The following is a 17,744-nucleotide window of genomic DNA, read 5'->3' as shown; positions in this document are numbered from 1 at the left end:
CCGTTATTAAACAAGCATCTTTTGCTCCTTTAACAGAAAAAACAGTTGTCTCCGTATCTTTTAAATAGTAATGTGTTCAAATATATTTTGATCTTTTTGTACATAGCACAACGTTGCATAAGGTGATTCCACCTTCCTGTTAAAATGCTTGTTTTGTTGTAAATAACCTGTTTATTATCTTCTTTTAATACATTGAAATCATTGTTTTTTAATTCAAAATATGTCTTTATCTCGGGATCTTCAGTTTTAAAATTTTTATTGAAAAGATACATAACTTCAATATGATCCAGAAGAATTTTCCCATCTACACGCTTGCCAAAATGTCTATAATAATTGAGAGATGGGTCTTTTGGAATGTACATACCATCTTTTTCTGTAAAATCCTTCAAGAAAAGCTCAAAATCCATGATTTATACAGGGGAAAAAAATATAATGAAATTTTAATTATTTGACTCTTTTATAAACTGAACTAAACCCGAAATTTAACAGCGTGCATAAACCCAAACAGAGTTGTTCCAGAGCTCGTTTAAGATATTGAGATTTAATATTTAAGAAATTTATAAAGTAAATATTGGGTTGAAATAGAAAAGGCCAAGATAATCATAGCAAGGGTGATTATTAAATATTATTGGCTTAATAGCAAAAATAAACCGCCAATATGGCGCGGCAAGCACTTACAAATAAAAAAAACTGCGGTGAGTTCCATTAAATCACATGCTCTCATTTTTATATTGGCAAATACGTTAAGATGGCACAAATTCTTCATCATTAAAGTATTAAGTCATTAAGGATATTTAGGGATTATATTAATAGAGGTAACACAACAGAAGTACGGTGGTTTGAGCTATTAAAATAAAAATATTAACTGAAAATAACTGTTGTGAGAATGTGATTTATTTAATATTAAGAAGCCTGTAGGCCAAAACTTTCTTAACGACTAAAATACAATCGATGTTGGGAGAATCTAAAATTAATTATAAAAGTTGAATTATAGCCGATCAAGCTAATACTATTAAATAAATACCCTTTCTATGACAATATTCGACTATAAAAAGGGTTGAATTATAGCTATTGGAGCCAACACTATTTAATAAATGCCAATCCCTATGACAATATTCGACTATAAAAAAGTTGGATTATAGCTATTGGAGCCAACACTATTTAAAAAATACCCTTCCTATGACAATCTTCGACTATAAATAGAAGATTTAATAGCCGCTCAAGCCAACAATATTTAAAAAATACCCTTCCTATGACAATCTTCGACTATAAATAAGAAGATTTAATAGCCCCTACAGTTTAAAAATTTACTTTTTCTTGCGATAAGGTGAATCACACCTACTTATAAATACCGTTCTGTTGATTATTCTGTTGTCGATTTCTTGTTTTAGTGCTGCTTTGTATGGCTGTTTATTGTATACAAACCGTCCATAGTTTTCTTCATAGAAAGCGAGTGAATCAAAAATCAAATCCTCCAATTTTAGAAGACTTGGATATGCGCCATTTCTGATTTCTCTTCCTTATTCAATTGAAAAGAGGACTTAAATAATCGCTTTGGATCTGAAGCCAAAAGTTCGAATTCCGTCATTTTCGATAATAATTCTGCTCGTTTTTCTAATAGTTCAACTATTTCATTATGTTTTTTTTTAATATTTTCATATTTATCTATTAAGCGCCTCATTTCAACAAGAGATTCTTCCGTTTTTGGATATTCCGTATCTTTTTTATACAAAATTGTATTGATTTCCTTAAGTTGTTCACTTGTTCTATTAAAAATATCATCAAATAATCTGTTTTGTTCTTTAATTAAAAATTTATTGTATTCTTTTGCCTCTTCAATACTTTTTCCATCTAAAAAATATGCATTTGCTTTACTACTAAAATTAAGCAGGTTTTCTCTTTTCTTAATTTCTTCAATTATGTTTTCATATTCAAGTACCTTTTCTTGATATTCTTTTTGCAGACTTTCCGCTTGACTTTTTAATTGGCAAATATTTCAGAATATGTATTTTCTATTTGTTTATGAAGCTTTTTATTCAAATCAGCAATAATATCATAAAACGTTTGTCTTTTAAGCTCCAATTCTTCAATCTTAAATAAAAGTGTCTTTTTTTCTAATTTTAGTGTTTCTAGTGAATTAATAGAAACGAGTTGCTCAGAAGTACTCTCTTCCCTCTTAATATTTAGTTCGTTGGATAATCTGTGAATTATTTCGATTTCAGCTTTTATTTCAGCTTCTATTTGACTCCTTTTGTACAAAATTTTATTTAATTCGTTTTCTATAAATTCTTTATATAAACTAAGATTTTCAAATATTGGGACCTCTTTACACTCTAATTAAGATGTTTTGAATATAAAATAATATCCGATTCCATTCTGTTTATATCTTTTTTAAATTGTTCTTTTTCAATATTAGCTTTACTTATTAAAGTATCTAAAACAATAATTAAATCATCAATATAGGGGCTGTTTCCATATTATTATAAGATATTAGACCTTCTTTTGGTGTTATTTGGTTAATGGCCTCAAAAAGATTTTCAAGTTTTCTTGAATTTTTCTATTCTCCCATGTTGCATGGGGCTCTGAAAATATTATAAAAGTTAAGTAAAAAAGAAGAAATGTGTATATTCGAGACCTCCTTACGAGTTAGCAACATTGTATTATTTTTAATAAGTTTTTATTATTTATTGTTGTGAAAAATTTGATCAAAACATTAATAAAAATATAAATCTTTGTCTTGCGGGCATAAAAGATGATGTAAGCACTTCATTCAAAAAAATGATTTTGTTATTTAAGTGTATTGATTGAAGTTAAATAGAATTACGCAAAACACCTTTTTAATGTTTTAAAACAATTATTGAATTAAAAAGCGGCATTTAATTTAAAAAAATTACGCAAAACACCTTTTCAATGTTTTTAAAAATTATTGGTGTAAATAGAATTTAATAACATAGGGGTCACTACAACAATAAGAATTAAAAAGCGCCATTTAATTTAAAAAAAATTACGCAAAACACCTTTTCAATGTTTTTAAAAAATTATTGTGTAAATAGAATTTAATACAAAGGGGTCACTACAACAATAAGAATTAAAAGCGCCATTTAATTTAAAAAAAGTACGCAAAGGACCTTTTTAATGTTTTAAAAAAAATATTTTATAAAACAAGTGCTATTTAATTCATAAGTTGAATATGAAAACGGGCAATTAACATATTGGATGATCAAATCTCAGTTTTAATCAATAAGGTATTGATGGTATTTGATGGGAGGAATTTAATCATTTAGCATCTATCAAGTTTTTGTAAAGCTCTTTTAAATCTACTATAAACTTAAACAATCCACCACTTGTTCTGAAGAAACCACTTCTGTTTTAATTCTATTAAAGATTTAATATTAATTTCAACATCTGAATAAATCTCAGCAAGTTTCTCACTTATATGCTTTATAGTTCGGATTTCATCAAATTTTAAAATTTTAAAATTACTAAAATCAAATTGAAAGTCTAAATCAAAAAGTTTGGGAATAGCTGTGATAAAACCATTTTCAACATGTAAACTAAAATAAACACGTAGTAATTCAGTCAAATTTTAGGTATATTTGTTGGAACCGGTTCCTTTAACTCCTTACATTCAAAGTTTCCAAAATCATTTATAAATTTTTGATAAAAAACCTGATAAAGAAAAGGCTGTTTTTTAATCTTAATTAAATTAGATTGATGCTGTGCAAATATAAAGGATTCAAACACACCAACGAACACTAATCTTTTGAAAAATCGGGATCATTGCTTTTTATATCATTTTGTAACTCTTTTAAGGATTCTAAGAAAACTTTTTTTTTATTTGATCAGATTCTGGCACCTGTTCATCGAGCATTCTAATATAAGGAGATGAATAAATTTTAAAAGGGTTTGTAAGTTCTGATGTGTAAGATGATTCAAATTCCTGGAAACTTGTAGATTGAGATTTTAAATTTAATAAAGATGAGAGTGATGATTTTATATTTTTGGCTGTTATTTATTTCATAATATGGATCTTCTGCGCTGTTAGGATAAAGATTTTTTAAGCCAATCTGATTTAAATGTATCTTATTTGATGGTAGCGCTGTGCCTAATCCCTCTGTATTCTCATTGCTATAGTTTTTGCTGAGGCTGATATACCTGTAGATTCGATTGTATTACATAATATATTTGTATCCCCATAAGAAAAAGGAATCCCTTCAGTTGGTGCAGAAAGGCTCAAGGTTTCCTTTGAAAAAATAGGAATTTCAGTTATTATTAAAAGATCCCAATTTTTGACACAATTTCATCAAATATTTCTGTATTTTCAATAAAAACTTCTGCTTTTTCAGGACTAACATTTACATCGACATTTTCAGTCATAATTTCGACAAAAACAAAAGGATTGGTTTTATTAGATGCCCTTTTATATTTTTCAATAATCCTAGTGAATAAGATCTTGTTTTTAACAAGTCGTTTATTTATAAAAAGAATGAATTTGCTGTTTTTAAGAGTAGCTACAGTGTCAGTACAAATTATAATAAATTTTTCGTTTTGATAAGTTTTAATGTTTTCTTGTCGTACAAAAGGAATTTTATAAAGAAAATTTTGCCAAATATATTTTTTTCTGTTTTCTAAAATATCTTGGACTTTAGCCTGACAACTAGTATTTCTAACAGATGGATCAGCTAAAACTACAGTTTTACCATCCACTTTACATTCTATAGAATTGAAAATTATACCATAGCTTTTTATTATTTCTAAAGATGATAAGATTAGATCTTTGTTTCCATTAAAAAATGAACATCTGGCCAGTGAATTATAAAAAATGTTCTTTACTTCACATATTGTCCCTTTTCCTTCAAATGCAATTTCTTTTAAAGCAATCATTTTACCACAACTATAAGTTGCCAAATAACCAGTTTCTGCTTCATTATCTTTCTTAGTAGACACATTTACGTGTGAGCAAATACTTATGGAATGTAAAGCTTCACCTCTAAATCCAAAAGTACCCACATCTGAAAACTCATGATTGTTTTTAAAAATATTCATAGTATCGAGTTTTGATGTATAGTGGTTTAAACAGAGGAATTCAAGGTCATCTCTTTCTATTCCATCCCCATTATCTCTAATTGTAAAGTTCGTATTTTTTTATTTAGATCTATGCAAATAAAGTGGAATTTGCATCTAAAGAATTTTCTAACATTTCTTTAATTGCACTTGTAGGTGATGTAATAACTTCGCCTGCTGCTATTCTGGCAATTACGCTGTCAGATAATTTTGTAATTGTCATATAAGGCCATTTTTATCATTCAAATATATTACTAAGAGAAAATAAAAAAAAAGCAGAAATAATGGGTTAAAGATAAACATATAGCTTATAGAATGAATCAAAAGATATAACTGCATAATTTATAAATATTATTAAACTCGGTAAATTTATTATTTGCTCAACAGCATTACATATTAATTTTCAAGATAATCATCAAAAGGTATTTATTAAATATTATTAAACTTGGTAAATTTATTATTCGCTAAACAGCATTACATATTAATTTTCAAGATAATCATCAAAAGGTATTTATTAAATATTATTAAACTCGGTAAATTTATTATTTGCTTAACAAAATTACATATTAATTTTCAAGATAATCATCAAAGGTATTTATTAAATATTATTAAACTTGGTAAATTTATTATTTGCTCAACAGCATTACATATTAATTCAAAGATAATCATCAAAAGGTATTTATTAAATATTATTAGCTTAAAAAGCTATAATTCAGCTATTAATAGCAGAATATTTACAAAAAGAGACATTTTATAATACTTTTGTCGCTGCAATAAGTGTTTTTTAATTTTTAGTAGATTAGTAATTAAATTTTCAGCTTTTAAATTTAATATTATGGTATTAATCAGATTACAAAATTCAAAAACAACCTAAATTACATCATCCGTGTTAAAATTAAATTTTAATGTTCGTTCTTCTTTAATTCGTTTGTAAATAACTTAAAAAATTTATAGTTTTAATCATAGAAATTCTCACATAATTATATTTGATGTGTCATGAATCAAAACAATAAAGCGGCATTTTAATTATATTATACAAACATGTTAAAAAATACACATATAAATTCAATTGTAAATGTTTTTTAATGACTTGTAATTATATATTGATATTAATACGTCAAATTTAAATTTGATTGGCGATAATTTAATTTTAAATTAATTTTAGAGTTGATTGAGTCACAGAAAAGGCCTATATAAACGAAGCCAATTCCATAACTTGAGTTTTTTATTTTTAATTTAAAGTAAGAGTTTGAGGTAAACATGGGTATTTATTTAATTATAATATATATCCAACTTATAATTAAAATGCTAGTCATGTCATCCGTATCAATTTATAAAAAAAAACAAATATTAACTGCAACACATACCCAATGCCATTAGACATTACGAAAAATAATGTTAAATATGAGTCGGCAGATGAATGGCAATTTGACGAGTATAATGGAAACGAGAAAGATACAGAACGCGTAGATTGTATTGGGCCAAAATATAAATTTATTAACTTTGACATATTAATTAAACGATTTAGAAATATCAAAATTCTAAGTATTAAAAACACATCTTTATCCAAGATACCAGCGAAATCAATAGGACGGTTAAAACAACTTAAAAAACTAGTTTTATCAGGGAATGATAAAATGAAAGATTTTAATCCTACATGGGGGTTCGCTAAGCTTGATAGTTTGAATTATCTATGAACAAATATTTACATATTCTAATGAAAAACATAGGTAATCTCACAAATTTGAAAAACTTAGAATTGTACGATAGCAAATTGAAATCATTCCCTAAAAACATAATTAATTTAACGGCTCTTGTTAATCTTAGTTTAGAGGGTAATAATATAAGTTTAATACCAAAAAACATAAATAACTTAATTAATCTTGAGAATCTTAATTTAAGCAATAATAAATTAAAATATTTACCCAAGAGATAGCATCACTGAAAACCCTAAAATTTATTTATTTAAATAATAACAAATTGGAGATTCTGCCACGAAGTATTGGCTATTTAACAGATCTTTCAAACATGTTTCTCAGTTGCAATAATCTAGTGTCATTACCAAATGAAATCGGGCTGCTTACTCGTCTAATCAGCCTCGATCTGAGTAATAACAAGTTAAAACGGCTGCCTTTAACTATAAAAAATTTAAATAATTTGCAAATTCTTAATTTAGACAGGAATAAAATTAGAGTCTTCTCATTACAATTATGTTCATTACCAATTGATATCGGCTCTTTGGGCAACCTAAGACACCTCAACCTTGGTAATAACAGATTAAGATCATTACCGGCCGAAATAATAGATTTGGTTAAGCTTGAAAGCCTTAAGTTACACAATAATCAGTTAAAATATTTACAAAATTGGAAATCTTTTTCGCCTGCGGCAGCTTAATGTAAGCAATAATAAGTTGGTTTCATTTCCTTACGAATTAGGTAATTTGGAGAATTTATTAGATCTTAGAGCTGATTTTAATGAAATTACGGAGCTTTCTAATAACATTGATGGTCTTAAAAACCTTAAACGTTTGAATCTAGATAACAACAAGTTAAACATTTTTCCATATTTTAGAGGATTCCAAGATCTTGAATTTTGGAGTATGCGCAATAATCCTTTAACATTTCTATCGGGTTTTATGTCTATTCCAAATAAACTAAGAGTTTTGTATATAGACAACAATAACCAGACAGCTATGCCGGAATTTATTTGTTCTGCGTTCTTTCTTGAGACTTTAATTATGAATAATAACGGCCTTCTACAAATACCAATTGAAGTTGGGCGATTAATTAAACTTAGAACTTTAAACATAGGTCATAATAATTTGTTAACTTTGCCAACTGTGCTGGGGAATTTAATTAATTTAGAAACTTTAATTTTAAGCAATACCAAATTGAGCGAAATACCAATTGAAGTTGGGCAATTAATTAAACTTAGAACTTTCAACATAGGTCATAATAATTTGTTAACTTTGCCAACTGTGCTGGGGAATTTAATTAATTTAGAAACTTTAATTTTAAGCAATAACAAACTGAGCGAAATACCAATTGAAGTTGGGCGATTAATTAATCTTAAGAATTTAAACATAAGTCATAATTCGCTAAAATTTATTCCAAAGGAGATTGGCAAACTAATAAATCTTGAAACGATAATTATGAGTAATAACCAAATGTTCGAAATACCGCATGAAATAAATAACTGTAAGAAATTACAGCGTATCCACTTCGAAAGAAACTGTTTTGAAGCGATTTCAAAAGCAATTTGCGGGCTACCTAATATTCAATATCTTTCGGGTTCATTTAATTTTTTATCTTCTTTATCATATAAAGTAGGGAATCTGGCTAATATTACATCTCTTATTTTAAATTATAATAAATTAAAATCATTACCAAGTGGCATCACCACTCTTAAAAATCTAAAAGAACTTAATTTAGCATACAATAGTTTAGAATACTTGCCAGCTTCAATAGGAAATCTAATAGGTCTAAAAAAACTAATTTTAAACAATAACAAAATAATTTCAATACCGAATAATATTGGCAAGCTAAAAAACCTAATTATTCTTGAACTTTCCTGCAACCAAATAAACTGCTTGCCAAAAGGCATAGAACGGCTAAAAACCAATAAAATAATTATTAACTTGATTAAAAACCCCTTCCAGCTTGCTAGCGACATTGATAATTACGGAAAAATCGAGCTTTTACAAGTTTTTGGGGATAGAATTATATTTAAATTTATATTGGGCAAATATATATTTGTGCACTCATATTTAAAGTTTCCCTATATAGAAGTAAACAATACAAATATTTGCTGGAACATTGAAATGCTCAAGACAAAAAAAGGGGCAAAGATATCAAAGCATACCTTATCAGCCAAAAATATTTTGGAAATATGGAAATTAAAAATAGCACCAAAAATAGCTGATACTGCTAATTCACGCCTTTTTTTGGATTATATAATTAATCTTTATGATAAAGAAGTTAAATATACTGGGTGGAGGATGTATGAAAGGTTTGAAGATATTACCAAAGATTTGATTGAAGCAATTTTCATTATTCTAACTTCTCCCGAGAATATTGGGAATAGTGACAAGATAAACACAAATATAAGTGAAATATGTATTGGGTTGCACTTTTGTCAGGATAGACAAATAGCAGAACTCCGGCTTGCTATTATAATTTAAGAGGGGAAAATGACACTAGCGGAAGTCTCGAACATTTCATTAATAATCATATAGCAAATAAAAAAGAATTAATATTTAATGATTTAGTTGCTGATATAAAACACGAGCAAAATGTTCATGTTTTGAATGAGTGGAAATATATTTTTAATGATGAGCTTGGATTTGATTTTACATTCACAACTAATTGTAGAACGCTGGACCAATCTACAATTGATCGGGAAAGAGGCAATATTCGAAGTGCATTTTATAAAATTTTCACGCCAGAGTTGATCATAAATTATCTTACAACTGAAATTAATAATGATAAAAATATGATGTGTTTAGCTTTAAAATTAATTTTCGAGTTTGAACTTGATTTTTTTGAAATAAATGAAATGTTTAGCTCTGAACCCGAAGAGCAAGGGATTTTGTATGCAAACAAAATCAATGCTTTGTTTATTGAACATTATTTGATTTTTGATGGTATAATAAGAATTGCTAACAAAAAAGAATCCCAGATTAAAAATAAAAATATTGTTTAAAAAAAGCTTTTGTATTTTAATATAAATTTTTAAATAAAAAACAAGTATAGGTCAAGTTTTAAAGAATATAAGCGGATTTATTACTTCACTGGGCCCACGATGCAACTTCCTGAAGAATTAAATTGCATAAAAATGCTAAGACTATGCCAGTTTCGACAAAAAGAAAAAGATATAAACAAAAATTTATCAAAAGTAAGGATTTGCAGTCTTTGAAACTTTTTTAAAACAGCAATATAGATTTTCCTGATGAAATTGTTGAATTTTTGTTCTCAAAACGATTTGTGTTAAACACAACCTGCCGACTAAAATACCAAAAGTATTGATAAAACTCAAACCCTTAGAAAATTTGTTCGGGTTTAATAAAATCTCCGAAAAGCAGCTTGAAATAAAGCACCTAAATAATCTAGCACACCTATATCTTGATACAAACCTATTGAAATATTTGCCTGGTAGCTTTTTCGTGCTTAAACAACTTAAAACGTGAACTTTGGATTCAAAAAAATTAAGGCCTTTGCCTTTAAGAATTGAAAGACTGAAAAACCTAAACTATATATCTTTTTTTTAAGAACATTTTAAAATATGTACACGTAACCAAGTGTTAATGTCCAAAATTAATAAAAATAATGATTTTACGTTTAAATCATAAAGCTTTAACCACTTTATTTACTCTTTAATTAGCAACCGCTTTACAAATGTCACAAGTAAATTATTATTATTGTTGTGTTATCCTCTATTAATGTAATTTAAATAAATACCCTTAATGACTAAATACTTTAATAATGATGAGCTTACGCCATCTTCGATGGCACAAGACAATAATCTTGAAATTTTTTTTTTATATATTTTTAAGGAATACACATTATGCTTCTTATAAAACTATATCAAAGTGAAATTGACAAATTTAAGCGGTATTATCTATTTGTAAATTATAAAAATACAGTACTCTTAACTCTATTTTATAGCTAAATTAATATTAAATGGTAAAAATAAAATTTTTATTAAATTAAACACCCCGTAAAATTTTATCATTTCTCAATGTAAATCCTTCATTTCCAAACCTTTCACTTTTAAAAAACTTTTCGTTTATCTCCACTCCACTATTTTTACACCTAATTACAAAGTCAGATTTAAATACCGTTTCTAACCCCACAGCCTGTAACTTTTCATTCATCATCTCTTTAAGAACAAAAATGATTAAATCGTCACTATTTTCAACAAAATATTTGCTAAACTTCTTTCTCAGTTGCTTTGAAACTGAATACTTTTGTGCATTCAAAAAAGACTCTAAAGTAAGAGTTATAGCACTGTCTAAATCAAATTTAGAAACATGACTAGAAAGTCTCAACTTTGCAAACGCCTCACACACTCTTACAATTGATTCAATATGTCTAACTGTAATCGGAATACCTGAATTTAAACTCTCTTTTCTCAGATCTGAATAAAGATGGGTAATCTTGTGAATATCGATATTTGAAACTACTGGTTTTACGTTATTTCTAGCGTATAAAATATACTTTCTTAAGAGATCTTGTGAAATTTTTCCAATATTGCTATTGGCATCTTGGGGCTGCTTTGTATGGCTGTGTGAATTTAATATAAACTCTGCCATTCTAGTATCTTCTGTCTTATCAATAACATCTTTAACTACACAAAGTAAATCGAACCTTGAAATAATAGGATCGGAAAGGTTTATGTTTTGTGCAAAAGATAAAGCTGGATTATATCTACCACGAACTGGATTCGCCGCTGCTATAACAGAGCACCTGGCGTGTAAAGTTGCTACGATTCCGGCTTTGCAAATACTAATAGATTGTTGTTCCATCGCTTCGTGTATACTCGTTCGATCGCTATCGTTCATTTTATCGAATTCATCGATAAGACAAATTCCTTTATCGGCTAAAACTAGAGCACCACCTTCTAGAGTCCACTCTTTAGTTACATGATCTTTTTGAACACTGGCTGTGAGACCAACAGCAGAAGATCCCTGACCAGTTGACATTACAGCCCTATGACTTGTATTTGCAATAAATCTAAGAAATTGAGACTTTGCTGTACCAGGATCTCCCATAAGTAAAACATTTATGTCACCACGGATTTTCATTCCGTTTTTTTCTTTTGCCTCACCACCTACCATAGCCAATAATACAGAAGTTTTTATTTCTTTATGCCCGTATATTGAAGGTGCAATGTTATCTATTAAAATATCAATAATATTTGGATTTTTTGACAACTCTCTAATTTCTTTAATATCTTCATCAGTCATTTCAAGTTTTGTAATCTTTTTATTTACGCTGCTGGCATCTATCATTGTAGAAAAAACAGGAAATCCATTTTTAATATTCAAACCTATAGAAAAATTGTTTTTATAAACTCCAGTAATATCCACCTCATCACCAGGTTTACATGCATCAATCAAATCAAAATATAACAAAACATCTTTTGATCTTGGTAAAGATCCGGAAGGGACAGATCCAGGAATTTCCTGTACTGTAATTTTTTGAAAATCTTTATAAATAGTTTCACTTGTATTTACAACGAATGGCCCTGATCCTTGACATTCAAAACAGCTTGTAGGTTTTGTATCTTTTCCTATAAAAGGCCCAAAAGTCGCCTGGCATTTAGTGCATGTGAATTTCACGATAGAATATTGTGAAAATACACCAGATCTCCTTGTAACAACCCCATTTATTCTAATTAATTTATTAAGATGGTTATTTCGTAAATCTCTAATTTTTTCAATAACAGGTAAATTACAGATTCTTCCATGTATTAGCGGCTTAATAAGGTGATAATTAGCAAAATAGATATGTGTAACTCTGTAAAGTGCATCATCAAGAACTCTTATAAAAGCTTCTACGTCCGATTCAATGCTATCATGAAATGGTTTAAGATCTTCAAAATCAATATTAATTGATTCTAGATTGTAAGCACACATATTTTTGATTTCTTTTACATATTTTTTAGATTTACTAAAAAAATTGGTCAAAGTCTCTGTTAATTCTACTTGATAAGTCGTAGATGTCATAAGTGGAGGAATAGAAATCTCGATATTTGGTTGTGTATTTATCTCGTCTTCTGTATTAGGAATGATTTGTGAGAAGTTTTCCTCCTCAATCGAATTTTCTTCAATATCTTCAGCGTATGAAGAACTCAAATCAATTATTTCACTTTCAAAATTTTCTTCTGATTCCTGAAGTCGCCTCTTCGCCATAGGGGGTTTGAAATCTTAAAAATTTTGAGTTGAAACAAAAAAGAACTTTGAGACTCTAAAGTATTAAATATTATAGAAAGTTATCCAACAACTTTAAGTGTAAATAGAATTTAATGACATGGGGGGTAACTTTAACTTTAGGCTTTAAATTAGTATTATGGTAATCATGTATTAACAACTACAGCTTAAATAATTCCTAACATTTTTTTAGTATTATGGTAAAATGTGCCTTAAAAAACTAAACATTTATGATTTTTAAAAAATTTTATAGATAGGTAAACTCTAGAATTCGAATGATTTATTTAATAATTGCATGGAGAAATTATTCCTAGTTATTGTATTATTAATAAAGCATAAAAATGAAATGATTATTTTAATAAATAAATTTTTGATCTAAATTGTGCTAGTATATAACAATACATAAAATTACAAAAGTTTTTAATAAATAGCACTTTAATTTTCAATGATTACATTGAATCAATTTTTGATCTAAATTGTGCTAGTATATAACAATACATAAAATTACAAAAGGGTTTAATAAATAGCACTTTAATTTTCAATAAATATTTTAATAAATAAATTTTTGATCTAAATTGTGCTAGTATATAACAATACATAAAATTACAAAAGTTTGTAATAAATAGCACTTTAATTTTCAATGATTACATTGAATCAATTTTTGATCTAAATTGTGCTAGTATATAACAATACATAAAATTACAAAAGTTTTTAATAAATAGCACTTTAATTTTCAATAAATATTTTAATAAATAAATTTTTGATCTAAATTGTGCTAGTATATAACAATACATAAAATTACAAAAGTTTTTAATAAATAGCACTTTAATTTTCAATGATTACATTGAATCAATTTTTGATCTAAATTGTGCTAGTATATAACAATACATAAAATTACAAAAGTTTGTAATAAATAGCACTTTAATTTTCAATGATTACATTGAATCAATTTTTGATCTAAATTGTGCTAGTATATAACAATACATAAAATTACAAAAGTTTTTAATAAATAGCACTTTAATTTTCAATAAATATTTTAATAAATAAATTTTTGATCTAAATTGTGCTAGTATATAACAATACATAAAATTACAAAAGTTTGTAATAAATAGCACTTTAATTTTCAATGATTACATTGAATCAATTTTTGATCTAATAGCGGCGTTGGGCTAGTGGTCGGCTTGTTGATTCACTCCCGAACTGCCCGGGTTCGAGCCTCGCTTTGGTAGGTAAAAGAACATTAACCGGGACGCCGTTACAAAAGTGGGCGCTAGTCGTAATAACCCCACTATAAAAAGACTAAGACAGTATGGTACTGTCTCTAATTATAACGCCAGCTCAGGGTCAATGGGACACTTAGTCCTAAGGCTAGCCGACCGTCGGCAGAGGGATTAAGCTGGCATAAGGGCCGTGGGGGGTTTACGCAGCAATGTGGTTCCCCGACCGGATTACAGAGAAACACACGAAGAAAACTAACAAAGTATTAACAACTACAGCTTAAATAAATCCGAACATTTTTTTTTTTTTTTTGATCTAAAATGTGCTAGTATATAACAATACATAAAATTATAAAAGTTTTTAATAAATAACACTTTAATTTTCAATGATTACATTGAATCAATTTTGATTCTAAATGTGCCAACCCACAATAACACATTAATTTTCCCCGGGGTTTAATAAATAGCAGATAAATCTTCGTTATTCACTTTAATAAATCAAAAAACACGAAAAGCAGATAAATATTAATTTTATATGTATAAAAGGCTGTTAATTATTTATACGGATTTAAAATCAATGATTAATAATTGAAATAGCAATAAAAAACATTTTTATCTCATTATAAATAATTAGTCTTTCAATCCCTATTTGTAGAAATATTTAAATTAATTTAGTTTTTATCTTATAAAATAAAACGAATCTTCACAACTCCTAGGAATAATTTTAAACGAATCTTCAATTGCTAAAAATCTGTTTTTAGCATTTTTGTCTTCAATACAATCTGCAATTTCTTGTTTTTGATTTATTATAGCACTTTTAAAATGCCTTGTTAGATAATCAAGAAAAGATAAATAAGTTGGATCAAAATTTAGCTGTGCTTTTAAATATTTGACGCAAAGGGAGTTAATGCAAGAGGAATTTTCACATTTCAAGATTCTTGTTAGAACTGAATAAAAGTTTTTTTCAATATTTTTATCTTGAATTAAAGTATTTAAAACTTGATCCGAAATCATATAAATATTTCTTTGTAATTCTACTTGAGGCATAGCCAAAATCATTCTAAAAACTGTTTTTCTTTTGCTTGGATTCGTTAGCAAAAAATAAATCTTTTCCATAACTGTTCGTTCTCTTAAGTGTGTTTTTATTTCTCTAGAATGCTTTATTTTGGGTTGTTTAAATGGCTCTTCAATTTGCTTTGCTTCTAGTTTCTGTTTTCTGAACATATGGGAAATGTAAAAGTTTTCATAATTAAATAGAAAGGAGAATTTTTTAAACAATAATTATTTAAAAATTTTAGACAACAAAATTATAAAAAGGTTATTTATTAAATAGAATTGTTATCTGAAGACCTATTAGACATTAAGGGTTATTTATTTAAGACTAAGACAGTATGGTACTGTCTATAATTAAACGCCAGCTCAAGGTCAATGGGACACTTAGTCCTAAGGCTAGCCGACTGTCGGCAGAGGGATAGAGATGCTATAGGGGCCCCCAGAGTTTTGTAAGAAAAAAAAAAAAAAAAAAAACAAATTTATTAACCAATTGATCTTACTATCACCTACAAAAAAGGTAACTTTTAAAACATCCTACACTGTTGATAGAGATCAGTTGAAACTTCTGGTGTTACACACCTACCATACCATTAAGGCTTTGGTTACAAGAGGGTTATATTTACAAGTTGATTACTAAGTTATCTGCAATTAATGCAGACCTCTTCTTAATCATTGCTAACAAATACTTAGTTACACTAGGTATTATATCAGCAGGCTTTCTGCCGAAAGCTGGCGTCTCACCTCCCATGAGAATTTTTAGTTTCAACTGTCTCTGTTTTTGAGTATCAGTTGTTATTAGATTAATAGAGTTGATCAAGCTCAATAAATATTTGGATCTTTCTATTACTAAGGCATTACAATCTAGTAACAAATGAGCTGCGTCTTCTTTTGCTACAGAATTACACATAATACATTTATTTCTAAATAAAGGATTGATTCTACCGGTTATAACCATTTGATTAATCGTTATAAAAGTTCCAGTTCTCAATTTAAACAACGTATTTAGACCAGTGACGTTAACCTCTGGATCTAATTCTGCTTGACGAAGTTTTCTTCCACTAGCTAAGTTAAGCTTCTTCATGGAGCTCCCTATAATGCTCTTATCTTTTTTATCATGTCTCTTCCTGATTGCTGCATGGACCAGTTTAAGAGTTTCTTTAACACTCTGATCGAATGGAATACCATTCCTTGTAAGCCAAATCTTAGTATTAGTACACCAAGTTTTCTTTCTTGCTTTAAATCTTCCTGAGCTTTGGATTAATTCACTTATTACTCCTTGGGAGTCTTTCATTTTCGTATAACACCTAGATCTGCTTATTGCAGCACAGACACCAAGCGGCTTTAAATCAAGCTCTTCATATACTCTTTTCCTGCAAAAATTATGTTTCCTAGTCAAAACCTTTAACGAGTTATTCATAATCTTACCAAGCAATGCCATTCTACTTTCATTCATACCAAAGATTTCCGACCCATAAAGCAGAGTGGGCTGGAGTAGATTCTTCAGTAACATTTGTTTATACGCAAGTGGAACTTTAACGTTCCCCAAAGTGCTCCTAATACTCTCAGAGACAGCAACTCCTTTCAAAGACCTAAATTTTGCCATCTGATCATAATCAAGAGAGTTATTAATTTCAACACCTAAGTAGACATACTTATCAGTAATCTCAATTATTTCATTCTTATAAAAGAACTGAGGATTTACACCCACATCTCCTATAATCACCACATTGCACTTAGAGGTATTAACTTCCATCAAGTTATTATCCATCCACTCTTCAACAATCTTTAATTTCTTGTTCATTTCTAATTCATTTTCTGCAAAAATAACAGTATCATCAGCAAACATCAAACCACTAATTCCATTTTGTATTCCTTCTACAGGAATGGTTTCTAGTCTATCCAATATGTCATTTATATAAATATTAAAAACTAGAGGGGAAGTAGGGCATCCCTGACGCACACCTCTTCCATAATCAAAAGCTCTTGACAAATCACTTTCAACTCTTACTTTCACTTTTGTGTTTTCATACAAGCTTGTCATAAACCTAATAAATTTATTACCAAAGCCTTTTTGCTTAAGTTTTTCTATTAGCTTGTTATGAGGCACCAAATCATAAGCTTTCTTAAGGTCGAGAAAGCACATAATTGTACTAACACCTTTAATTTTCCTTCTTTGACAAATCTCAACAAGACTAGCTACTTGGCCAGCACACTCTTCTCTCCTTATAAAACCAATTTGCTCTTTTCTTAGGAGTCCAAGCTCTTCAGTCGCACACTGAACCCGTCTTGCTAAGACTTTGCATAGCAGCTTAAGCAACGTATTGATGAGAGCAATACCACGGTAATTATTCGGATCTTTTTCATCTCCTTTCTTAAAGATAGGTACAACAGTACAGTCTCTCCAGCCTAAAGGAATCGAACCTTCTTCAAACACTTTCTGAAGGGTAATAAGGACCCACTTTGCCAAGTTGGACACAGGA

At 28.4% G+C, this 17,744-nt stretch overlaps 3 protein-coding genes across 3 annotated transcripts; 2 read left to right on the top strand and 1 right to left on the bottom strand.

Annotated features, from left to right (window-relative positions):
• The first annotated feature begins 2,752 nt into the window (after positions 1 to 2,752).
• LOC143921874 (uncharacterized) lies at positions 2,753 to 7,458 on the top strand. The gene is made up of 4 exons (XM_077445193.1): positions 2,753 to 2,757; positions 6,892 to 6,999; positions 7,104 to 7,171; positions 7,241 to 7,458. The coding sequence occupies exons 1-4, from the start codon at positions 2,753 to 2,755 to the stop codon at positions 7,456 to 7,458; spliced, it is 399 nt and encodes a 132-aa protein (XP_077301319.1).
• A 25-nt stretch (positions 7,459 to 7,483) lies between these two features.
• Positions 7,484 to 9,458, top strand: LOC143921873 (uncharacterized; the record flags this gene model as incomplete). The annotated part of the gene is made up of 3 exons (XM_077445192.1): positions 7,484 to 7,728; positions 7,945 to 8,113; positions 9,435 to 9,458. Coding segments are annotated over 3 exons (438 nt in total), but the record flags the coding sequence as incomplete, so codon positions are not given.
• A 68-nt stretch (positions 9,459 to 9,526) lies between these two features.
• Positions 9,527 to 12,976, bottom strand: LOC143921871 (uncharacterized). Its single transcript, XM_077445191.1, has 2 exons — positions 10,901 to 12,976; positions 9,527 to 9,532 (listed from the first exon to the last, which is right to left on the bottom strand). The coding sequence occupies exons 1-2, from the start codon at positions 12,974 to 12,976 to the stop codon at positions 9,527 to 9,529; spliced, it is 2,082 nt and encodes a 693-aa protein (XP_077301317.1).
• Between the last annotated feature and the right edge of the window lie 4,768 nt (positions 12,977 to 17,744).

This window comes from Arctopsyche grandis, unplaced genomic scaffold, assembly GCF_051622035.1.
Source record: "Arctopsyche grandis isolate Sample6627 unplaced genomic scaffold, ASM5162203v2 HiC_scaffold_17, whole genome shotgun sequence".
NCBI classification, from domain to species: Eukaryota; Metazoa; Arthropoda; class Insecta; order Trichoptera; family Hydropsychidae; genus Arctopsyche; species Arctopsyche grandis.
Note: the sequence above shows the minus strand (reverse complement) of the source record. Positions and strands in the feature narration are given on the sequence as shown.